This window comes from Nyctereutes procyonoides, unplaced genomic scaffold (genome assembly GCF_905146905.1).
Source record: "Nyctereutes procyonoides isolate TBG_1078 unplaced genomic scaffold, NYPRO_anot_genome, whole genome shotgun sequence".
In the NCBI taxonomy this organism is placed as follows: domain Eukaryota; kingdom Metazoa; phylum Chordata; class Mammalia; order Carnivora; family Canidae; genus Nyctereutes; species Nyctereutes procyonoides.
In genome coordinates, this window is record NW_026575128.1 from 4,785,173 (window position 1) to 4,808,528 (window position 23,356).

The following is a 23,356-nucleotide window of genomic DNA, read 5'->3' on the forward strand; positions in this document are numbered from 1 at the left end:
CCATGCACCGGGAGCCCGACGTGGGAATCGATCCTGGGTCTCCAGGATCGTGCCCTGGGCCAAAGGCAGGCGCCAAACCACTGCGCCACCCAGGGATCCCTATAAGCCTTCTTCTAAAGGACAATCCTACTGTTTCTTGATTGGATGGCTTCAGTTCACTGTCTTTGGAACTTCCCTGCCACTCCTGTGGCTCTATGATGTGCCTTGCAGGCCACTGCATGAAACCTGAGGTTATACTCCTTCCTGAGGATCCGTGCTTTACTGTGTCAGCAACGCTGGTTGTTGTAAATTGTTTGTAGTTTTTCTGTGGTAAATAAACATAGCTTGAGTTAGATTTTCTAGGAGTATGTGCATAAGTAGAAAGGAATCAACGTGGTAGGAAGTATTTGAGCAGAGATGGAAAGACTCGGAAATGCCATGAAATGTGTGCTGTTTCTCAAAGTGTGATCAGTGGAGTCATCTGCAGCACTTCTGGCGACATAGCTGCTTGGGCCTCATCACAAGCCTGCTTCATCAGTATCCCCTGGGAATGGCTTCTGACACTGTCTTTTTACATAAACACCCCAAGGCTTGGGTTCTTCAGTAATGGCAGAGTTACTGGTATCAGACCAACCCTCCTGTAGAAAACAACTACCTATGCTAGGCAAACGATCAAGAACAACTACTTGAAGGCACCAAAGAGCAACCCCCAAACAGGCAGAGGTAAAGCTCGGAAGAAGGAACCATGTGGACAATGTCAAAGGCACTAGATAGGCTTTCGAGTATTACAGCTTGTCAGCCTCGGGGCAAGCCCCAGTTGACACCAAATAAGATGGGTAAAACTCAGTAAACTTTCAGGCACACCGGCTTGAATAACCAGAGGACAGAGTTCAGAGCTACCACAGCAGCACCTGGAAAGTGAAGAGCCAACATAGTGGGAGCCCCAAGCTCTGTGTATAACTGTTCTCATCTCTAGTTGGCCCTAGAACTGTATGTGTGTGAGACAGGCCCTTAGCAGCCCAGCTGAGGCTGAAGAACTGGACAAAGAGGCAGCTGTTGTCCCCCACAGGGAAGACCAAGTTTGCAGTTGGGGCACAGCCAGACCAACAGACTATTCAAGCAGACAAACGGACACTGTCTCTTCCAGAAGTATAACAGAATCCAGAGTCTCAACAGCATATCATTTACAATGTTCAGCGTGATCCAAAGTTAGTAAACATAAGAAAGAGGAAAACATTAATCCTACTCAAGAGCAATGGTAATCTGTGGAGATGAATCCCAAGATGAGTGAGATGTTAGAATTAGCAGACAAGGATTTTTGTTTTTAAGGTTTTTTTTTTTTTTAAGTTTATTTTTTTTTTTTAAGGAATCTTTATACCTGGGGCACTTGGGTGGCTCAGTGGTTGAGCATCTGCCTTCAGCTCAGGTCATGATCCCAGGGTCCTGAGATCGAGTTCTGCATTGGGCTCCCTGCAGGGAGCCTGCTTCTCCCTCTGCCTATGTCTCTGCCTCTCTCTGTGTGTCTCTCATGAATAAATACATAAAATTAAAAAAAAAAAAAAGCCCCCAACATGGGGCTTAAGCTCATGATCCTGAGATTAAGAACCACTGACTGAGCCAGCCAGGCACTGCAGTAAACAAGGAGTAGCTCTTTTATGCTCAAGGACCTAAAGGAATATGCTTGTAATTGAATAAATATGAAATCTCATCAGAGGGCAGCCCTGGTGGCGCAGCGGTTTGGTGCCGCCTGCAGCCCAGGGCGTGATCCTGGAGACCGGAGATTGAGTCCCGCATCTGGCTCCCTGCATGGAGCCTGCTTCTCCCTCTCCCTGCCTCTCTCTCTTTCTGTGTCTCTCATTAATAAATAAATAAAATCTTAAAAAAAAAATTGAAGACGGAGAAATAGAAATGTACCAAATGAACAAAGAAACATTAAATAAGCACCTCGTATGATTTTTATGCCTATTCACGTTTTAGAGCTCATAGTTTAAAGTGAAATTTCTATACTGGATGGCCTCAATGCCCTCTGAGTTATGGAACCTAAGATTTCTGAGTGTAATATCTCTTTAATCTCAGAGGTGTATTAAATGGTTCAAGAGTCCACTCCTGGCCAGGGCCATGACCTAGGACTAAAGAGCTTTCTGGAGCCCTCGGGTCATCAGATGAGGAATCCTGGTTTGGAGGGACATTAAGTACTTAAAAAAAAAAAAAAAAAAAAAAGGAAGAAGAAGAAGAAGGAAAGCCTTTTTTTAAAAAAACAAAACCACAATTTACATCAGCAAGAGAGAGGCTCTGTCCCTTGGGGTCAAATTACATAGTGTGCCCTCACCACCCAACAGTTATTCCAGAATTGGCAATACTCTCGTTTTTAGTCTTTCATTCTTAAGGCCACAATTCCTTGAAGTAATAGAATTAATTTTGCTTTGTTCTACTTAAAAAAAAAAGATGAATTGTTAATATCAAATACATTTTTGAGGACATCATCTTTTTCTAGGTTTCTGGGCAGCTGCATATGTATGTGTCCTGGAAGTGAGCTTCAGTTTGTTCAGATTTTTCGTTAACGGAGGGTTGGAGCAGCTAGGAATGGGCCTCTGGGCCTCATGGCTCCTGAGCTTCAGGATCCATCCTGGTCCTAGACAACTCCCAGGGTTCTTGGTCTCTCTGCTCCAGGCCCTAGAGGCTCAGCCTGTTCTCATCTTCTTTACTGTGGGGAGCTGCTGCAACTTGCTCTGCCTCCAGGTTTGTGCCCTGAAGCCTGGCAGTGACTGAGTCCTAGTCCCCTCAGTACATTTTTTTTTTAGTGTGGAAAATACTTTCTATTGAAGTATAATATACATACAGAAAAGTACACCTATCACAAATATACAGCTTAATGAATGATCACAATCCATCACATCCATGTAACCAGCACCCAAATCAAGAAATGAACATTCCCAGTATCCCAGAAGCCCTCCACCCTTCATGCCCACTAACATCTATTCCCTCTTAGGGATAACCACTATCCCAACTTCTAGCAACGTAAGATGGATTTGCCTGTTCTTGTGCTTTGTGCAATTGGAATCGTGCCAGTTGTACTGGTTTGTGCTGGCTTCTTTCTTGCAATGTCATGTTTAAGAAATGAATCCATTGGGCAGCCCGGGTGGCTCAGGGGTTTAGCGCCACCTTCAGCCCAGGGTGTGATCCTGGAGTCCTGGGATCGAGTCCCACATCGGGCTCCCTGCATGGAGCCTGCTTCTCCCTCTGCCTGTGTTTCTGCCTCTCTCTCTCTCTCTCTCTCAATCTCTCTCTGCCTCTCATGAATAAATAAAGTCTTAAAAAAAAAAAGAAATGAATCCATATTGTTGCATAGCTGTAGATCATTGGTTCTCCTACATTAAGTGAATGTTCCACAATTTGTTCTCTCTACTTCCCTTGGGTATGTGGATAGTTTCTAGTGTGGAGCTCTTAGGATAATGCTGATGGGAACATTCTCATGGTGATCTCTTGGAGTTACACAGGCTTATTCCTTTTTAACAGTGTTATTGCTGATAATTTGTAAACCGGTAAAACAAAAATAACCACCATGAGGAAGTTGTTGAGCTGACAGTGTAGTGGGGTCGTTAGCTCACTACTTTTCAAACTGAATTATAAAGTAGGGGGTAAGGTCTACATTTAAGGACATCAGCACAATAGAGAGCATCAGAAGACCTGGCATGTAGTAAGGAGAAGCCTCGTTTCATAGACTTTTGTTATAGTTATAGTACGGATAGTTACGTAATGTGAGGGATGTATGTGTGTACATATAAATTGTTTGTGGGTATAAATGTAATTCTTACTTTGCATCGTGATGAAAAGTTGGAAGGCTGCTATCTTGGCCTGTGATTTTTTTTTTTTAATTTTTTATTTATTTATGATAGTCACAGAGAGAGAGAGAGGCAGAGACACAGGCAGAGGGAGAAGCAGGCTCCATGCACCGGGAGCCCGACGTGGGACTCGATCCCAGGTCTCCAGGATTGTGCCCTGGGCCAAAGGCAGGCGCCAAACCGCTGCGCCACCCAGGGATCCCTGTGGTTTTTTTTTTAATATTTTATTTATTCATGAGAGACAGAAAGAGAGGCAGTGACATAGGCAGAGGGAGAAGCAGACTCCCTGCAGGGAGCCCGATGCAGGACTCTATCCCAGGAACCTGGGATCACAACCTGAGCCAAAGGCAGACTCTCAACCACTGAGTCACCCAGGCTCCCCTTGCCCTGTGATTCTTAACTCCCTCTGCACTGGAAGCAGAAGTCCTGGTGTAGATTTGTGTCTTCAGCATGTGTCATGCTGGCAGTCAGATTCACTCATCTTCCAGTCAGTGGAATCATGCTTAGAATAATTAGCCTCTTTTGATTCAAAGGGGCAGTTTCATTTCAGACCTCTAGGTTGCTGCACAGTTGCACTCACCACACTTGCCCAGGCCCAGAGTGATTCTTTCCCCTCCCAGCAGCAGAGTTGTTGGAAAATGACCTGTAAACACAAGTTGGCACTGATGCAGAATACGGCCTGAAGATGGATTTTGGTTGGTCTATACAGTGCTTTGTTTTCAGTTACTTGCTTTTAATTACAAATCAGTAGATTTCACATAAAAATCCAAATTTCAGACCATTCTTGAGCTCTGAAGTCCCCACTGTGCATATGACAGGGCCACACTCCTCAGAAGCACTGTAGGTGACTAGAGCTCAGGCCCTCCAGCTTGCCACAGCCTGGGTCCCTGCACCCTTGCTTTACTTCTGTTAGCTGTCTGTACTCCTGGAGGCGTGCTCGCCTCTGTCACTACTGCCCTATGAAATGTGTGGGGGGAGGCAGACTGGAGGTAAAAACAATTGCTGTCCCTTCCCCTTAACCAAAGACAAGCCTGGGGTGCCTGAGTGGCTCAGTGGTGAGCATGTGTCTTTGGCTCGGGTCGTGATCCTGGGGTCCTGCGATCGGATCCTGCATCAGGCTTCCCACAGGGAGCCTGCTTCTCCCTCTGCCCGTGTCTCTGCCTCTCTCTGTGTGTCTCTCACGAATAAATAAGTAAAATCTTAAAACAAAAAAACAAACAAAAAAAACAAAGACAAGCCTGGAGATGGCCATTTTATTTGGTGCCTGTCAGAAGTCAGATCCTCAGGCATTGTATTTTTGAGGGTCCCCCCCACATTTTATCTTATTTAAAATGCCTCTGATGTTTTTTTTTTTTTTTAAAGATTTTATTTATTTACTCATGAGACACAGAGAGAGAGAGAGAGAGAGAGAGAGAGAGGCAGAGACACAGGCAGAGGGAGGAGCAGGCTCCATGCAGGGAGCCTGACATGGGACTCAATCCCCGGTCTCCAGGATCACACCCTAGGCCCAAGGCAGTGCTAAACCGCTGAGCCACCCGGGCTGCCCTTTAAATTCTTAATAACAAAGAAACTTGCAGTGACAAACAATAGCGAGTATAAGGCAATAACTGTTGCCTCTCATGAAAAGTTTCTTTATATTGTTTGATTCACTACCATGCATCTATGTTAGACTATTGTAGATGTTATGTAATGACCCTGAAGGGTATTCACAATATATTATTATTACAGGAGAAAAGCAGGTTTCAGGTAATGGATATAATACAATCCCATTTTTAGGAAAGATTTGGTCTTCTTTTAGGTCAGGGGTCAGGAAGCTGGTTTTTTTGTTTGTTTGTTTGTTTGTTTGTTTGTTTGTTTTTTGGAAAGAGCCAGATAGTAAATATTTTTGGCTTTGCAGACCGTAGAGTCTCTGACACAACTCAGCTCTGTCGTCAGAGCATAAAAGCAGCATAGACAGTAAATGAACGAGCATGCATCTGTTCCAGTAGAACTTTACTTCCAAAAGCAGGCAGGTCGTCTACAAGTCATAGTTTGCAGGCTCCTGTTTTAGAGTATCTGAGGACCCAAATCTAAAGTGTCCAAGGTTTAGGAAATAGATGTCCCCTTGGAAAGGGAGAGATTAGAAACAAGCATTTTTACATTTATGTGTGAATGTCACCCACTGTGCTATCATTTCAAAATGATCAAAGAAGATCATTCTAGTTCTGCTGCTTTGTGTTCTCTCCCAGTGAAGCATTGCCTCAGGATGACAAGTCTCACGTCTTTGTCTCTGTCTGTCAATCACAGGGCCAGGACCTCAGCACAATTTCACCAGCAATCATCTTTGAATCAATGTTCCAGAATGCCGATGATACGGCAATTCCGGAAGATCCTCAACAGACAGGTTTGTGCCACAAGACTCTCTTCCTGCTCACATCTCTGCACTGGGCAAGGTCGCTCCCTTTGTTGACACACCGATGCAGACACGGTGAAGTAGCATTTCAGTTCCTTTGAAAGAAGTATGCGTGGTGAGGGGTCCGGCAAGTGCGGGTCTCTTGTTCGATTCTATTTTTTCCTCTCCTTCCCTCAGCGAGAGTCTGCTTGAGGGCTTGTTTTCCCTAGCCTGTCAAAAGAAGAGGGTCTCCTTCTTGAAAAGCTTTTGTTGGCTTTCAAAAATGAGAGGAGCTGTGAGCTCTCTCTTCTTCTAATACGATACCGTGCTTGTGAACGGGCAGGATCTGCGAACGGCGTTGGATGCATAGATGCTTCTGTGTTTGAATGAAAATCTGTCCCTGAAGCTTCACAGCAGTCAGAAAGTATGTTCACTGGTCATGCCAAAAAAGGATGTCTAGTCTCTTTTCCAGAAAGGCCTTAGAATACATTTTTTTAAATGGTGAAACCTATGGTAGCTCTTCACGTTTGTAAAGTGGGGTCACTCATGAAGCCTGGTGCTTCAACCAGAGTGGTTGTTAGATGGAAAGCAGAGAGCCAGCCTTCTGGGATAAAGGTATTGGCTCTAACGGTCTTCAGCTGTCTTTGCTATAGCCATGATGACTGTGTTTTGTGGCTCATGTAAGGCTTGGGATATGTATATATATTTCTATTTCTTTTTCTTGCCAGCTGCCTTGATTGAAAGTTTTAATGGTGATGCAGAGTCAGTCAGTGATGTTCCGCCATCCACAGGAAATTCAGCATCTTTATCTCTTCCACTTGTACTGCAGCCTGGCATCTCCGAGCCACCCCAGCCTCTACTACCAGCCTCAGCACCGTCTGCTCCTCCGCCTGCTCCTTCCTTAGGACCTGGTTCCCAGCAAGCTGCATTTGGCAACCCCTCTGCTCTCTTACAACCTCCAGAAGTGCCTGTTCCCCACAGCACACAGTTTGCTGCTAATCATCAAGAGTTTCTTCCGCACCCCCAGGCCCCACAGCCCATCGTACCAGGACTTTCTGTCGTCACTGGGGCTTCAGCGGCGGCCCCAGCCGCAGCAGCAGCACCCCAATCACAAAGTACTACTGAGCCCCTGCCAGCCATGGTCCAGACTCTGCCTCTGGGCGCCAACTCTGTCCTGACTCATAATCCCACCATCACCATCACCCCGACGCCCAGCACGGCCATCCTGCAATCCAGCCTAGTCATGGGAGAACAGAACCTACAGTGGATATTAAATGGTGCCACCAGTTCACCACAAAACCAAGAACAAATTGTAAGTATTCTGTCTAAATGGATCCACCGGGGTGAAGTATAATTACGTAGGTGACACGTCCCGAGCTTTGTTTCGTAAAGGAAAATGTTTACCGTATCTGCCCTGAAACCTGTGATTTGGCCTCTTGTTGTCCCCGTGATTGAGTGCTAGAAATCCAGGGAATGGTGTGCTGCATACCTATATAAGGAAGCAGTAAAGCAGCCCAGCACCAGCTAGGACAGCAGAGCAGTCACTAGACTGCAGAGGTCCAAGAACAGTTTAAGAGAGAGGGTTCTTCTCCAAGGCTAGACCGTTGTGAGGGCATGGTAGAACCCGACACAGCAGTGGCCACAACAGAGAGAATCATTGCCCCCAGGGCCACCTCTAGAGTCAGTTTCTATGCAAGTGTTTGGTCTCGATGATGAAGGAAGTGACTTGGTCATTTAATTAAATATATTTTGAAGGTCTGGTGTTCACCAGATGCCATGCATGATATACTCTTGGGGATACAAAAAAGTGGAAACAATGATATCTTTTTCATAAAAACTTACATTCTAGTTAAAGACACTAAAATGCCTCAAAGAAAGTTAACATTACCAGTAGGGAAAGTACCAAATAACAAAAATGGTAATAAAAAAAATAACAGCAGTGATTTATTGAACCCTTAGTATGTGTAAGGGCTCACTGTGCTGATTAAGCACTTTTTGAAAATCATTACCTTTCATACATTATTTTTAGATTACCTTTTTTTTTTTTAGATTTTTTTTTTTTTTTTTTAAGGGGTAGTACAGAGAATTCCTATACACTTCCTGGCCACCGCCCCGCCCACCCCACCCCCAGTCAGTTTGCCCTATTAGTAACATCTTGCATTAGTCTGGCAAATTTGTTACAACTGATGAATCAGTATTGATATATTATTACTAACTAAAGCCCATAGTTTACATTAGGGCTTACTCTTTGCACCATTCTGTGGGTTTTGACAAACCCATTACAGTATTCAGAGTAGATTCACCACCCTAAAAATCCCTATTCTTCACTTATTCATCCCTTCCTCCCTCCCCCTTGCCCTTAGCAACCAGTGATATGACATTTATGTGTGAATGTCACCCACTGTGCTAACTAAGCACTTTTAAGTGCATTGTTTATTTCATCACAAGAATCCTAGGAGGTGGGTGTGATTTTACCAGTGGAGAGGTGAGGCCCAGAGAAGTTAAGTGACTAGATCAAGGTAATGCAGCTCATAGGTGGCAGAGCTGGGATTTGAGCATAGACAGATTGGTCCCAGAGCCTAGGCTGCTGACTGCTACCTCGTATTACCAGATGAGAGGTGCAGAGTCGAGGCTTGTTGGGTGGTCATACAGGTCAGGTGAGCCTTGAGGTATGAGGACGATATAGGTGGAGAAAAGAACATATTAAGTAGGAGAATGTCTGGGTGAGTGTATGACGCTGTCAAACTGGAAAGTAGTTTAGGGCTAAGTAGAGCATTTAGGTTCCATAGATCAGGTGCCAGCCACCTCTGGAGGCCACCTGGTTCAATGTTTAGATAGCCAGAGTCACTGGAAAGGCCTTTTTGGTGTTCTAATCCAATCTGCTCTGTGTCATTTTAATAATTTTTTTCTTGGACCTGCCCTGGGGAGCTGCATAGAGCAAGGTGTCTTTCCTTTTCCATATAATTCATTTTGTGTATTTAAATAGGGGTCTCATTTCTCCACCATTATTTTGTCGTGTCAGCTCCTGTAACTTAGCCAGAAGCTTTCATATTCTTTCTACACTCAGCCTAGAGATGACTTTTCTCCCTCTTAAAGGGATAAAAGACAAAGCCTTTTAAAGAAAATACTTGAAGAAAGCAGAAATTCTGTAGCCAGTGTAACAGGAGGTGTTACCACAGTGAAAAGGGATGACCCCTGGGCCTGACGCTACGGTCCACCTCATAATAACATAAATAGGGCAAGAGGCTCACCGCATGCCGCAGGTTCTACCGGCATCCTCTCATCCACCCTCACAGGGCCCTCTAGGAGGTCCTTTGGTTATCATCCCCGTTTTACCAATGAGGACACTGAAACTCTGAAGAAGTCAAATCATTTGCCTGGCCTTAACAACTAAGAGGTGGCAGGGTGTGGACTTGAGTCCAGGGCCCACCCTGCAGCCACTACCCTGTGTGGCTTAAAGCACACCGCCTGGGGCCTTCATGGGACTCTTGTGCCAGTGAGAGGAAGTCTTAGCCAGTCCTTAGTGTGCCACTGGATCCTTGAAGAGACCGAAGAACTTTCCAGCCTCGTGGAAGTATTGGGGTGTGGCAGCACTGGAGGGCTTTTAGGGAAGCTAGCCCTGGGGATCCCTGGGAGAAGACCACAGCTTGAGCAAGGCAACCTTGGCGGAGCCTTTGGGCAGTCAGAACCTACTGGAATGGGCAGCTGGGAGACAGCCAAGTAGTAGGAGACAAAACCGGCTGCATCGTCAGCACTGAATGTCAAACAGTGCAGTGACCTCATGTCAGAGCACAAACAAAACATCACTCAGTGCAAAAATCCTTGAACACTGAGGGTCTTCTGTCCTCTTGGATGACTAGTACAATCGGGCAGGCTTCAGGTCCTTGGAGATCTGCCATACTTGAGTGGCTATAAATTGTGATTCCTCTTTTTTTCCCCCAGCAGCAAGCATCTAAAGTTGAGAAGGTGTTCTTTACCACTGCAGTACCAGTAGCCAGTAGCACAGGTATGTAATTGTGTGTTAGCCTTCAAAGAAAGTGAACTCTCTGGGCCCCTTAGGGCACAGTTAATGGTTGCTTTGCCCCAGATTTAAAAAACTCTAATTTGTCAGATTGTATTGTTTATTTATTAGAGTATTTCACATATTCACAACTATTGGAAGTTAGCATATCTACGGCATAAATGCTATATTTAACATTCCTTAAGGAGCAATGGTTCTTTTCTTCTCAGATATAGCTTTTAAATGTAACCAGAAGAAAGTTTGACCCACAGTTAATGCCAAAGAGGGCAGGTGTTAATTCATTGGACTCTTTTCTAATTACAGTAATGAAGAAATAGCATGTGGGTCAGAGACTCATAGAGTGAAATGTGCCTTTTTTTCCAAACTATTTTATTATTAAGAAATGGGGCCCTGAAGACTTAAATGACTGGTCCAAAATTGTCAGTGAGTTTGTGGCAGAGACAAAGCACTAGTTCTCAGGTCTCCTGACTCCCACTCTGTTCTCCTGTTCTCTGGTCTCTAGCTTTTTTTGAGACACACAAAGCCTGTCTGATTTCACAGTGGGACTCTGCAAAGCACACACACACAGGCACAAAAGAGCAGGAGAATGTGCATGAGCGCAAGGCTGACCGTGTACAGGGGGATTCCCCCCACCAACCATGTGTCTGAGCCTGGGGATGGGAGCATGAGGCTCTGGAGGAGCTTGGTCTCAGGCAGGCGAGACACAAGCCCCAAGTCCTACCCTGTGTGGAGAGAGGTGCGAAGGGAGGCAGTAGCTCCATGCATATGGTTGGGAAGCTCATGGGCCCATGGGCAGCCCTAGGTGTTAGCCTGCTGGAAGCAGCATCAGGAGAGGAGGGGATGAGCTGGGTCTTCAGAGAAAAGAAGAGGAAGTTCTCTGGAGAAACAGCCCTGTCTGGGGAGTTTAGGCAGAAGCAAGAGCTCATAGGCCCAGAGGTATGAAGAACAGATGTCAGGGAAAGGGAGGCATATGCTGTGGCTGGCACGGAGGGGACAGGGCAGAAAGGCTGGAAACGAAGCTGGAAATACAGGGTCATCTAGGTGGTGTGCCTGGCTCTCTAAGGACAAGGGACTTTGGTGTGGAGGGGATGGGGAATGTCAGGCAACACAAAGCCTAGAGCATGGCATCTTTCCTTGCCACCATTCCTGCTTCTGAGGCACTCGGCGCTCCCCTAGACCATACCCCCGTCCCTCACGCCCCTGCCTGCGGCTACTTGAGGAGCAGTGTCTCTTGCCTCTCTCGCAGGGAGCTCTGTACAGCAGATTGGCCTCAGTGTTCCTGTGATCATCATCAAACAAGAGGAGGCGTGTCAGTGTCAGTGCGCGTGCCGGGACTCTGCCAAGGAGCGGGCAGCAGGCAGGAGGAAGGGCTGTTCTTCCCCACCCCCTGCAGAGCCGGGCCCCCAGCCTCCTGACAGGTCCAGCCTGAAGCTACCACCGCAGACTTTTTCCTCGCCCCCTGGCCTCCTGTCGTCCTCCTCTGCTGTACCCTCTTCCTGTGAGCAAAGCAGACGAGCAGAGACTCCTTCAGACCCTCAGACAGAAACGTTAAGTGCCATGGATGTGTCAGAGTTTTTGTCCCTCCAGAGCCTGGACACCCCGTCCAATCTGATTCCCATTGAAGCACTACTGCAGGGGGAGGAGGAGATGGGCCTGACCAGCTTCTCTAAGTGAAAGGGGGCCGCCTGCGCTCACCTCCAGCAGAGGCGGCCAAACGGGAAGCAGAAAGTGGTGCCTGCCATCAAGGGGGGTCAGCAATTCGAAGGATGAAGAAATCTACTGTTTGAAATCCTCACCTTTCAGACGTATTTTCTTTAGTCATATCCCAGGAGCATCCATTTTAAGGAACTGATCTTTGGAGAAAAAAAAAAAAAACCAACAACAACAACAAAAAAAAAAAACAAAAAAAGCTAAGTTATAAATGAACTGTTTGGCTGCACTGTATGTCACTTTTGCTTATTGTCATGTGAACTTGGAAATTAAGGTTACTCGTATGCATAAACATTCGAAACGAAAGGGTGTGGATTCCATCAGTCTGATGCTGCCCATCACTTGCACTGGGGTCTTCGTGGTTTGGGCAGCAGAGCTCAGTGGGTCGGCTGTCCCTCTGCCCTGTGCGACTTTTGAGTCTAAGGCTGAGGCGGAAGCGGGCACGGGAGGCCAGACCCTCACTCCACCAGAGGGGGCTGTGGCAAAGGCAGGCCAGACAGCTGTGAGCTGGACAGGGATTGGTTTTGGTGGTTTTGTTGTTTGCTCTTGCTGTCGGTGGAGCTCAGGGGGACTCTGGGACTCTGGCAGGTGTCATCCTGCAGCCAGCTGCAGCACAGTGGGTAGCTGAAAGCCTGGCCTGAGGCTGTGTGGACGATCAGGTTCTGGGGGGGCCGTGGGGGGCCCTAGGCGAGCCGTTGACTGCTGTTGATCCACGCATGTGCAGAGCAGGCTCTAGGAACATTATCACAGTCTTTGCCTTCCTAAGTTCTTCCTGTCTCTTTTGGTCTGGCCAGGGCCGGCAGATTGCAGTGAATTTTTCGGGGGAATGTCCCTGTGTTGTTCTAGAGTGGACATGTGGCTTATGGCCAGTTGCTGGGTGGTGGTCTGCCTGCCTTTAATGGTATTTTCTTCTTCAGAGCAGAAGAGCTGCATTTTGCTTATCAGGAGAAGGTGCAGCTTTAAGGGAGTTTTTTGTTTATTTGTTTTTTGGGGTTTTTTGTTGTTGTTTTCTTTCTAAGGCGGCATGTAATTGGCAGGCCAGGTGTCCAGGTTCCAGGTTCTAGCCAGGCTTTTGGTTGCCCCTCCCATCCCCGCCTCCCACCCCTCTGGATTTTGCATACAGTCTAGTACAGTGCAAAGAAGGATGTGACTTGCTCAGCTTAGTCATGTGATTTCTAAACAAAAAACAAAAACAAAAACAAAAAAAAACACAAAAAAACAAAAACCACAAAAACGATGATCTTCTACTCAGGGTAAAACAAAACAAAACAAAAAAAATCCCCCTTCCACCAAAAAGCCTGAAATGTTGCAATAAGTTATCTCATTTGGAATGTTTCATTAAATTGTGTTACAGGAAATTTTTTTTTTTAATTTGTGTGTAGAATGATATCCATCTGTCTGCCTTTGGCTCCAAGTCATTGCCTCTTTAAAATAAAACCTAAAATACAGTTCACACTAAGATGAAAAGTTTCTCTCAACCGGCTATATTAACATAGTCATGAGTGCTCAGCAGGCTCACAGAGCCCAGAAATGAGGCCTGAGTCCTGGCCCAGGGTGTAGACTAGGCCTCTGCCTCCAAGAACCCCTTCCTTCCCTGCCTTGAGCGAGGAACAGGGGTCCACAGACAGGACTGCTCTTCTGAGTCAGCAGGGTCAGGCAGAAAGCAGCCATAATTTTGCCTTCTTTTTCCATTCCCTAATGTAGAGAGATCTGCATGTGTCACTCTTCTGTTCTCGGAGCTATCACTCAGGGCCAGCCAAGACCGTATCCAGAGCTGATCATTTTTGTGGGAACCAGAGGCCCTGCCTTGGACAGAATTTCAGGGACAGAGTTGGACCAGAGGGCAGAGGTAGTAAACGTTGTGCCTGCCACGAGGAGAAAAGGGCTTTCCCCGCAGGCAGCTGGTGGGAGCTTCTGCTTCTGGGAGTCTAGTCGGGAGAGTCCCTTTCTTTTTAGACCTCCTGCACTCCCGTCCCCGAAAGGCTGGTGGCTTCTGGTGCCCACCTGACCACAGCAGAAGTCAATAAGGCGGGAAGAAACTTCTGTTACCACGGTGGCTTAGTCTTCCTGCACAACCAGTTGCTGAGCGTGGGCTGTCCTTGGCTGTCTCTGGGTCTTGCACCCATGGGAAGCTCTGAGGCAGGAACCTCGCTTAATTTCTAAATTAATTTGAAAGGGCAGAGCAACGCGCTGGAGTCCCAGAGGTAGCTCGTAGCGGAGGGCATGAATGACCTCCCCACATACCCATCCTAGGGGTACCTGGGACTCAGTTTCCTGGGAGCCGAGGTGGGAACAGAAACCCAGGGCCATTGGACGCGGCGGTGGTTTCATTATCGCTTCTTTCCGGTTAGCCAGGGCTGTGCTCCTGCTGGGCCTTGCTAGGTCAGTGGCTTTTGTGCTCTCCAAAGATTGGCAGTGATGAAGAAGCCTCTTAAAACAGTATTTAGGCTGACAGGTTTTTCTAGTTGAAGTATCTGCCTCTTGAGGGTGACTCAAAATTATAAGGGGGACTATCAGGGCCAATTAGCTTTTGAAAAATCAGGAATGTGCTTAAAATGCTAGCGAGTGGTTGTGAAGAGCAGGTTTTTTTCCACAGGGCAGGCAGTCTTTCCTTCCTCTTCCGGTGCTCTTTCCTTCCCATCAGCTCCTGCAAAGCCTGGCTGCTGGTGCCAGGGACGCTGGGGAAGAGCGGGCCACTGGCTAAAGTGGAATGAGCCGTCCCGGAGAGCGCTTTCCCAAGCCCAGGAACGAACCTGTGGTGAGGTTAGGGAAGGGCTGCAGACTTCGGGCAAGGTGAAACCAAGCCTTTTTTCTTCCCACGGTAACCTTAGCCATTTCCACCCGGTAGATGTCTACTTCCAACTCCCACTGGCATCTCCAGTTCCACACCGCCCCTCTACATGGTGTAGTCATCACCAGGGACTGGAGTTCACAGACTCAGGAGGGGTAGGGCACGGGCTGGCACCCTCCAACTGCCTTAGCGATTTGGGCCCTTCCCAGCAGGCGGGTGAGACATGGAGGGAGGATGGCCCTGCCTCTCCTGGGGGGGCGTCTGGCCAGCCTTGTGGGGGCATCACCAGTTTGGTGACAGGCGTTGGTGTCCTTTATTAAATTCCACCCCTTTCCCCTTAGAAGGAGATCATGGTACAAAGCCCAGGAGGGGCCTTAAGGTGTGAAGACCTTTCTGGGTAGAAGCCAGGGACTTCTCTCCACCACCTCTGGGAAAGTCAGTTGATTGGAGTTTTACCTTCAGGGTCAAGGCAGTGAGTGGACTGATGGGGGATCGTGGAGGGTGGGTGGGTTTTCCTGAGAGACTTTGTATAACGCTGAATGTGTCCAGAGGGATGAGTTTGCAGAACCTCATATTGGTATATTAAAGAAATAATAAAATAAAAAAGCACTTTAGGTTATTTTATCTTTAACCCAATTGCTGCAATTTCTTTTGTGTGTGTATATATATATATATATACATATATATACTTTCCACAAAGTTTTATTTTTTGCTCAGAATAAAAAGTTAAATTGAGGTGTGAAAAGAAAAGCACTTACCTTGGTGCAATATGTGTAGCTTGATGGTCGTTGTCCCATGTGGCCCTGGCCTGGCCGCGTTTTTTCCGCTCAATCAGAGCCCCGTGCTGTGAGGCTGTCTATAGGGAAACACTATTATGCATTCTCAGCAACTGCTCAATCTATGCAAGCCTTCCCTGTGTGCCCGAGGGCGCCCCTCAGGCTCTCTGAAGAACTGCTGCGGGTCCTGTTTTCTGCGGACTGTTGAGGCCCTTTCCCATCACTTCGTGGTCCCTTGCCATCTTGCCCCGCCCTCACCATTACAAAGTGATGCCTGGAAGGAAGGAACAGGTTGTTCCTAGGTAGAAACCTGGCACCTTCTAGACTTTTGTATTTGTAATCACGTTCTTTGTCCTTAACGTTAGAGACTTCCCCCAGAGTCACCGAAACCATTGATTTGTGGAACTGCAACAGTATTGCCAGAGTTTACATTTTCCTCCACCACCAGTCAGAAATCTGTTTGGGAGATGGTGGTGGTAGGAGGGGAGTGGGCAGCATGAGCCATTTCCCTACTGCTCCCCTCACCACCCGTGTTGGCTCTTTAAGCAAAAAGGTCTCCAGCCTTCATTAAATCCAGTAAACAAAGCTGTTAGTAATCTGCTTTATCGACTTTCTTCCTTCCCCCATACTCCTCTTTTGTCTGGGGTGGGGGGCCCCCTCCCCATTCTATCTTCAATTCTCAGGCTACTGTAGAATAGAGAAGTTTTGAAATAACACTTCAGCCAAAGCAGAAAAGATTTCCACAGATCAATATGCAAATGGTCCTGCTGTGACATGGATGGGAAATTGTCCATTCCCGAATATTGGGGTTGGGGGTGGGAGCAGGCGACAAAACTGAATTTTGCCTAGCTCTGGTTGGTAGTCAGTTTAGCCTGTTTCCTCTTGCATGTTTTTGGGGGACAGGGAGAGGGTCCTGTGTCTCCTCTCACGCCCTTGGGGGAAGCTGATGATCACTGTTGGGGCGTTTCTCACTGTTACCCTGTTCCGGAGGGCTTCTCAGTCTGCACTGAAAAATGCAAATTAAACTGGATCTCATGTCAATGTGTACATAGTACAAGCTTTTTTTACTGGAAGCAAAGTTTAAAACCACACACTGCCCTTTTGGTGGTGTTCCTGTTGGGCCAAAAATTGGGTGATAATGTAGTGTCACTTTCTCAGCTCAATGCAGTTTCTACTCTTTTTCGTATGGGAAAATTTTTCATAAAACTTTTTTTCACCAAAACCCAGGGGTGTTTTTTGCAATATCCTTGTTATCCTCGCAGTGGTGCCAAGTCAGAGGCCTCTCTTGCCCTTCTCCCACGTCCTTAGGCCTCCCCAGGGCGCCTTTGATTCAACAGTCTACAGCCTTTGTTGTTTTGGAGAATGTGAGGGTGGAGGGGGGGTCAGAGTTCAAGGTGGCTGTTACCTTTCCCTGTCTGGACCCTTTTGGGGGAAGGTGGCTGGAAACAGGTTTTTGCTGAATTTCTGGCTCACATCTTCTGGCCAGGAAAGGCAAGACCCACAGACAGCCTTCTTTTTTTTTTTTTTTTTTTTGACACACACTAGTAGTCATTGGCCGGAGGTCTTGGTGACAGTGTTTTAAAATCTCAAATTGTTTTAGTTGGATTCTGTAAAAGCCTATCAAGTTTATTTAAGTGTGAAACATGGGAACAACGGACTTCCACTGAGCGATATGAAAACGTTACAGGTTCAGTACTTCCAAAGGAAGAAACCTCCAAACCCAAAAAAAGAGTAAATATGAATTTGTATTTTTGAAGAATGTGAAATAATGGTGTTTGCTTAATTGCTCATTTTGTATAAACTTAATATTGTACTTTAAAATATCTGCTAAGAAGTGAAAATTTAACTTTTTGGAATTGAAAAAGCAATATTAAATACTAATGAAATCCTAATTAAATGCTTATTTAAATCTGGTAGTATCTGTGGCATTTCTTCCCAAACCCTCCCATGGTTGACAATTTCAACCCCCCCCCCCCCCCGCACCCTCCCCCCCCCCCAGGTGAGTCTTAGGGGACAGAAAGGAAAGGCCCATGACCAGGAGAGTCTGCAGGTTTCCTTTTAATCAAGGCTCTGCTAAAAGTGTTTTGTGGGGCCGGGAGCCCCCGAAGCATGAAATGGACATGTAACACCACTTGGATCCCCCAAAGCAGGCCAGGCCACTCTGGAGAGCGCTGCTGGTCTGCCCAAACCCGGGTAACCAGCCTGGGTGTTCGCTGGCTACATTCCAAAGCTCAGCACTGCCTTCAGCCAGGATGAAGTGGGAGTGAACCCGGCCGCCAGCAGAGCTGCCACCCCAGGCCGGGAGCCAGGTACCAGCCGCTGCCAGTGAAGACTGGCCCCTTTATTGGAGGGGGTTGTCCGGAGTCCAGCCGCCAGCCCCGGGAGGGAGAGAGAGAGGTCAGGACGCCCATCAGGGATGGTCAGGGCTCCGCAGCTCCGTCGCCTGCATCCTTCGGAAAGCCACCGCGGGCGGAGACGGCCGGCTGCGGAGGCGCTCCGGGCTTGGCTGACACGTTCTGGTGGGAACAGAAAGGAAAAGTGAGGCCGCGAGGCAAGGCCTTGGCTTAGGCCCCGCCAGGACTGGACTTTTTCAAAGGCGGTCGCGCAGACGAAGGGAGGTGGGGGGGTGCAGCAGGGGGGCGCAGCCGGGGGCGCGCAGCGGGGGGCGCCCTTCCACCGCCCACCCCCGGGCAGCCCAGCCCCGAGCCAGCCCAGCCCCGCGGCGGCCCCCGCCTCCCAGGCCCGGCCCGGTGGGCACTGACCCCGCCGCCAGCCGGCTCCGGGCGCCGGCGGCCCAGCTGCCGCAGCATCTCCTCGCAGGCGGCGATGGTGTCCAGGAGCTGCCGCTGCCGCTGCTCCACGGCGTCCAGCAGCTGCTGCGCGCGCTCATCCCGGGGCGGCTGCGGGGGCGGCCTCCCGCCGAGCCCCAGCCCCGCCTTCGCGCGGTCCACGCCGGCAGCCTCCCTGCCCGGGAGAGAGCGACACACGCACGGTCAGCGCCGCGCTCGCGCTCGCGCTCGCGCTCGCGGGGCCCGGGCCCCGTCCCCCCGCCCCGACGGGCCCGCTCTCACCCCCGCGACCAGTCTGAGCCCGCGCCCCATTCCATCTCCGCCTGCGCGGCCCGACCACCGCCCCCCTCTCGGCCGCCCCCCTCCCCAGCGCCGCGCTCGGGCTCCGCACAGCCGCGCCCCGCCCCGTCCCGTCCCCACCGGTCTCCTTCAAGCCTCCTGGGGGTCGCGGTCCCTTTAAGCGGCCCGGCGCGGGGGTGGGGCCGGGCCGCCGCGGCCGGAAGCTGGCTGGGCGCGTCACTTCCTCCCGGAAGCGGGCCCGGGCGGATGTCTCCGGCGCGCCGGTGCGGGGCGCTGAGGGCCGCGGTGGCTGCCGGCGCGGGGCTGAGCGAGGGGCCGGCGGGCTCCGCGCGGAGGGGCCGCCTCCTGCGCGCGCCGAGCCGGCTGCTGCGGCTCCCGGGGGGCGGGGCCGTGCGGGCCGCAAGCCCGGAGCGCGCCGGCTGGACCGAGGCGCTGCGGGCCGCCGTGGCCGAGCTGCGCGCCGGCGCCGTGGTGGCCGTGCCCACCGACACGCTGTACGGCCTGGCCTGCGCGGCGAGCTGCTCGGCGGCGCTGGACGCCGTGTACCGCCTCAAGGGCCGCAGCCACGCCAAGCCGCTGGCCGTCTGCCTGGGCCGCGTGGCCGACGTCTACAGGTGAGGCCGCCCCGACCCGGCCCCGCTGGGGGCGGCCCCGCGGGAGGGGCTTCCGGTGACATGCCCGGGAGACCGAGGCGCGGGGAGCGGGAGGGGCTCGGCCGGGCTCCCCCGGGGGGGGGGGGGCGGAGGGGGCGGGACCCGGAACCGGAGATGCGCGCCCTCCAGCCCCTCCCTGGGCGCCTCTGCGACCGCGCGCGCGGCGGGGCGGGGCGGGGCGGGGCGGGCTCCCGCGGCCTTAGACACGCGCACGCGCACGCGCGCGCACGGCGGAGGATGCAGAGCACGGCCCGGGACGCCGCGGCCCCGGGCAGGACCCTCGCCTCGTGCGACCCGGCCGCCGTGGGAGACCCCTGGAGCCCTGCGTGTCAAACCCTCGGGGAGCTGGAGAGCGGAGACGGGTCCCGCACGGCCCTGGACGAGGACCGGCCCTGACCCTTCATCCCCCGACCCGTGTTTCCAGGTACTGCCGCGTGAGCGTCCCCGACGGACTCCTGAGAGACCTGCTGCCGGGCCCCGTGACCCTGGTGTTGGAGCGCTCGCAGGAGCTCAATCGGGACCTGAACCCCTGCACTCCTGTGAGTCGCATCTTGAGCTCTTGCATCCCCCCCTCCCTTGAGACCCCTGCCATCGTCCACACGCGTCCACATGCATCCACACGCGCCTGCCAGAGCCGTTTCCCCACCCCTTACCGCCTCTCCTGACCCTCCTGACCCCCTGCGCCGCTCTTGTGTCCCAGCTTGTCGGCGTCCGCATCCCGGACCACGCCTTCATCCAGGATCTGGCCCAGGTGTTCGGGGAACCACTCGCTCTCACCAGCGCCAACCTTAGCTCCCAGGCCAGTTCTCTGACCGTCGAGGTGAGTCACCCGGTCCTCCCCGCCTCCGCCAAAGCATCACCAGGCCACACACACACACACACAGTTTCCTCTGAACCAGCTGGGTTGATGGTTCACTGGGGTGCCTCGCAGGAGGCTCTATCCATTTGGTCCGACGGTGGGAAGTCTGTACGGTTGGCACGGGGTGGGGGAATCCAAATTGAACTTGGAAACGTTTCATTAAAGTGTTTGAGAGGTGACAGGGAGAATTTTTTTTTTCCTACTGTCTTTTTTTTTTAAAAGATTTTATTTATTCATGAGAGACACAGAGAGAGAGGCAGAGACACAGGCAGAGTGAGAAGCAGGCTCCATGCAGGGAGCCCCATGCAGGACTCGATCCCGGGACTCCAGGATCACGCCCTGGGCCGAAGGCAGCGCTAAACCGCTGAACCACCCAGGCTGCCCCCTACTGTCTTTTTAATAATTAAAAAAAAAAACAACATCATGGTAAGTGTAATTTTTTCCACCACCGCCCCCCCCCCCCCTTTTTGTGGTGATAGCTGTTTGAAAAAATAGTTAGGCAAGAAGTCTTGACAACAGTGCTGTAAAGAAAGTTCTGGCTCTGAAACGTTAAATCGCTTGACCCAGGGACTCCCGACCCCGTTCTCTTCCCTGGCTACCAGTCTAGTCAGAGAAAGGATCATCCTAATTCAGTCTTGAACGCATAGCTTGGGGGGGGGGGGGGAAACGAGAACACAAAGAAATGTCACCCACCACACATTTTTCTTCTTCCAGAACTTGAATGTAAAATATAGCACAGTGATGGGGCTTTCCATGCCCGGACCTAGAGAGCAGCTTCAGGGGCCTTAGAAAGTGAGAGCCCAGCATCCTATCCTGTCCTGGGCCCACAGGCTTTACCTGGGCCCCATGGTTATGCCCCAGGCAGTGGGGTGGGGGTGGGGGTGTTCTTGGCTTGTCAGCAAACAGTTGACACCTGTCCAACGCAGGAACTGGTGGTTATGATCTTTCATCCCAAATGCCCAAGCCCAGCCACCGCTGCAGGGTTTCCATGAGTGGCGGTGCTGGGGAGAGTGGGCGATGCTCTCACACAGTTAACAATTCAGTCCACGGTTTTGGGGGAGGGTATCCTTCCTGTAGCCCAAAGATTGAGTGCTGGTGCCATGCACGTGGAAGAGTCCGTCCTCCGTGTCTTCCTCTCACTACCCTTATCCAGGGTTCTTGTGAGATCTAGGATCACAGTGTCCTGGATGAAGTAACTTGCATGCAGTGACACAGAAATTTGGGTGAAAGTTCAGGGTAGAGCCTACATCTTTGGACACCCGCCCAGGACTCCGGTCACTGTACTTCTACGTCTCCGACAGGAGCCCCGTGTGGAGTTTCCTCCTGGCACAACAGAATTTTTGTTAAACTCTAGAGAGGTGTTACTTGAGGTAGTAACCTGGGAGGGCTCCAAACCTCATAGGATGCCGTGTCCTCGGTGCTCAGGCTGTGTCCTTGGCACAGCTGACCTTAACTGAATGAGGTTCCTTCCCCTGCTTAGAGGGAGATACCTCCTGATTTAGAAGGGTGCGGCTTCCGTCTTCCTACGAACACCAGGGGTAGTGTCCATGTTCTTCCTCTTCCTCTTCTCAGGAGTTCCAGGACCTCTGGCCTCAGTTATCCCTGGTCATTGACGGGGGACCCATTGGCGATGGTCAGAGCCCTGAGTATCGTCTGGGTTCAACTGTGGTTGACTTGTCCGTACCTGGCAAGTTTGGCATCATTCGTCCAGGCTGGTAAGTCTCTACTGTGGCATGGGGATAGAATTTCAGGAAGGTTGGGGCGTGGGGGGTAGAGTGGGGAGGAAAACTTAACAAAATAAAGGTTGGCACTCCTGCCTTGTCTGGAGCAGGGTGGGCAGGTTTGGAGAAGTGGTGGATGGAGAGGACTAAGTTTGCTGGTGTTTGCTGGCTTTTTGAGGATTCAAAGGATTCATCAAGGGTTTGGGGAAGAGAGTATAGTCAAGACCAGAGGATTTAGAGGTCGCTGATCGCCAGACTCTGGTGGGCTCAGGGCTTTGAGAAGTCAGATTTTAACTGCCCTCCGTTTCTTCCTCAGTGCCTTAGAAAGTACTACAGCCATCCTCCGACAGAAGTACGGGCTGCTCCCCTCACACGGATCCTGCTCGTGAACCTCAGGAAGAGGGAGGGCCGGAGGACTGGTACTGGACACTATGTGTCTGTCCACTGGGGACTGGCAAGGTCTCATTGACAGAGGCCACTGGGGCTACAATGTTACTAGTCTGACTCTTAAAAGCAACTTATCTTTCTGAACACTGTAGACCAGGCTCTCACGCCTGGTGGGGAAGGTCATATTTATTATCTGTAATTTCCTGTATCAGCCAAAAGCTAACTAGAGACTGTATTTGAGAACATTCCTAGGATGGCCTTGTTTTAATAAGTTTCTTTTTTTTTTGGAAACTTTTTGAAAGATAATTTGAGGCACAGATTCAAAGTCCAGTCAGAGCCCCCCGCTCAGGGGTGGTGGTGGCTTTTAAGGTCCAAATCCGCCAGAGCACCAGCTGGTGCTGTGTAAGAGTCTCCAGTGAACAAAGGCATATGTTTGGGTACCTGAAGCTAGAACCAGAGTAGGATAAAGACTGTTGAGCCGCAGGCCCGACACGATTTCCTCTGAACTGGAGAGGCGGCGGTAAGGCCTGGTGGAAAGAGTCATTACTTCGGACTATGGGTGGGAAGTGAGCTCAGTTATAATGGTGTGGGGGTGGGGAAGTCCAAATCAAAGAATGCTGGAAAACAAATCTACTATTCTTTCCAGCCTGTGGCTTTTTTTCTTATTTATTCATAAAATAAATTAATGAGTTATGCCTGCAACACCTTTATTTGAATCCGGTATGTAATCAGAAGCCTGTATCTCCATTCACATGTGTACCAAGTGTTAAACAGAATGATTATTGGCTATTTGAGCCTTATTTCTCCTTGATAGAAAATGTTCTGTAAATAGTTTATTTTTCTTCTTTTGAATTATTTCTCTAGGGCAGGATTACAGGGTCAAAGTGTAAGAACGTTTCTATGGCTCTTGCTACAGATTAGCCTTGGAAAGAACTGATCAAGCTGCAGTGAATGAGAATTGCTGTTCCTGGCTCTGAACTTGCCATAAGTTTAGTATTTTCCAAACCATGTATGTGTGAAATGAAGCCCCAGTGTTTCTCCATCCTGGAAGGTTCTGCAGGCCACAGTCCAGCGCCGTGCTCCTGCCCCGATCTGCCCTGTCATCGGTGGCATTCAGTGCCCATTACCTAACTGGAGCTGGGGGTCCTGTGGTAATC

The 23,356-nt window shown here is 50.1% G+C and overlaps 3 protein-coding genes across 6 annotated transcripts in view; 2 read left to right on the plus strand and 1 right to left on the minus strand.

Moving 5' to 3' along the window:
• The window catches only part of MTF1 (metal regulatory transcription factor 1), a 37,568-nt gene extending 25,339 nt beyond the window's left edge, over nucleotides 1-12,229 (plus strand). Inside the window, exons 8-11 of one of the 2 annotated variants that reach the window (XM_055341890.1) lie at nucleotides 6,108-6,204; nucleotides 6,921-7,504; nucleotides 10,135-10,198; nucleotides 11,460-12,229. In XM_055341890.1, coding sequence (XP_055197865.1) covers nucleotides 6,108-6,204; nucleotides 6,921-7,504; nucleotides 10,135-10,198; nucleotides 11,460-11,887 — 1,173 coding nt within the window. In that variant the 3' untranslated portion in view covers nucleotides 11,888-12,229. The remainder of the gene's footprint in view (nucleotides 1-6,107; nucleotides 6,205-6,920; nucleotides 7,505-10,134; nucleotides 10,199-11,459) is intronic. The other variant, XM_055341891.1, reaches the window with a different exon arrangement.
• A 5,304-nt stretch (nucleotides 12,230-17,533) lies between these two features.
• On the minus strand, nucleotides 17,534-18,777 carry CUNH1orf122 (chromosome unknown C1orf122 homolog). Of its 2 annotated transcripts, none has more exons than XM_055342032.1 (3): nucleotides 18,700-18,777; nucleotides 18,253-18,454; nucleotides 17,534-18,006 (listed from the first exon to the last, which is right to left on the minus strand). In XM_055342032.1, exons 2-3 carry the CDS (start codon nucleotides 18,298-18,300, stop codon nucleotides 17,911-17,913), a joined length of 144 nt encoding a protein of 47 aa, XP_055198007.1. In that variant the 5' UTR covers nucleotides 18,301-18,454; nucleotides 18,700-18,777; the 3' UTR covers nucleotides 17,534-17,910. The 2 variants fall into 2 exon arrangements, with proteins under 2 accessions (XP_055198007.1, XP_055198006.1); XM_055342031.1 differs by lacking the exon at nucleotides 18,700-18,777 and adding an exon at nucleotides 18,562-18,686.
• A 48-nt stretch (nucleotides 18,778-18,825) lies between these two features.
• On the plus strand, nucleotides 18,826-22,901 carry YRDC (yrdC N6-threonylcarbamoyltransferase domain containing). Of its 2 annotated transcripts, XM_055342029.1 has the most exons (5): nucleotides 18,826-19,193; nucleotides 19,657-19,771; nucleotides 19,933-20,052; nucleotides 21,664-21,806; nucleotides 22,129-22,901. In XM_055342029.1, the coding sequence occupies exons 1-5, from the start codon at nucleotides 18,826-18,828 to the stop codon at nucleotides 22,199-22,201; spliced, it is 819 nt and encodes a 272-aa protein (XP_055198004.1). In that variant the 3' UTR covers nucleotides 22,202-22,901. The 2 variants fall into 2 exon arrangements, with proteins under 2 accessions (XP_055198004.1, XP_055198005.1); XM_055342030.1 differs by lacking the exons at nucleotides 21,664-21,806; nucleotides 22,129-22,901 and adding an exon at nucleotides 20,314-21,657.
• The last annotated feature ends 455 nt before the right edge of the window (nucleotides 22,902-23,356 follow it).

Excerpts from the sequence above, each read along its gene's own strand:
- CUNH1orf122 (XM_055342031.1), bottom strand. The coding sequence starts at position 18,596 with ATGGAATGGGGCGCGGGCTCAGACTGGTCGCGGGG. Across the intron at positions 18,455-18,561 it reads GGCTCAGACTGGTCGCGGGG|GGAGGCTGCCGGCGTGGACC; the intron begins GTGAGAGCGGGC and ends TCTCCCGGGCAG. Across the intron at positions 18,007-18,252 it reads CGGAGCCGGCTGGCGGCGGG|AACGTGTCAGCCAAGCCCGG; the intron begins GTCAGTGCCCAC and ends TGTTCCCACCAG.
- YRDC (XM_055342029.1), top strand. The coding sequence starts at position 18,826 with ATGTCTCCGGCGCGCCGGTGCGGGGCGCTGAGGGCCGCGGTGGCTGCC. Across the intron at positions 19,194-19,656 it reads CGCGTGGCCGACGTCTACAG|GTACTGCCGCGTGAGCGTCC; the intron begins GTGAGGCCGCCC and ends CCGTGTTTCCAG. Across the intron at positions 21,807-22,128 it reads GGCATCATTCGTCCAGGCTG|TGCCTTAGAAAGTACTACAG; the intron begins GTAAGTCTCTAC and ends TTTCTTCCTCAG.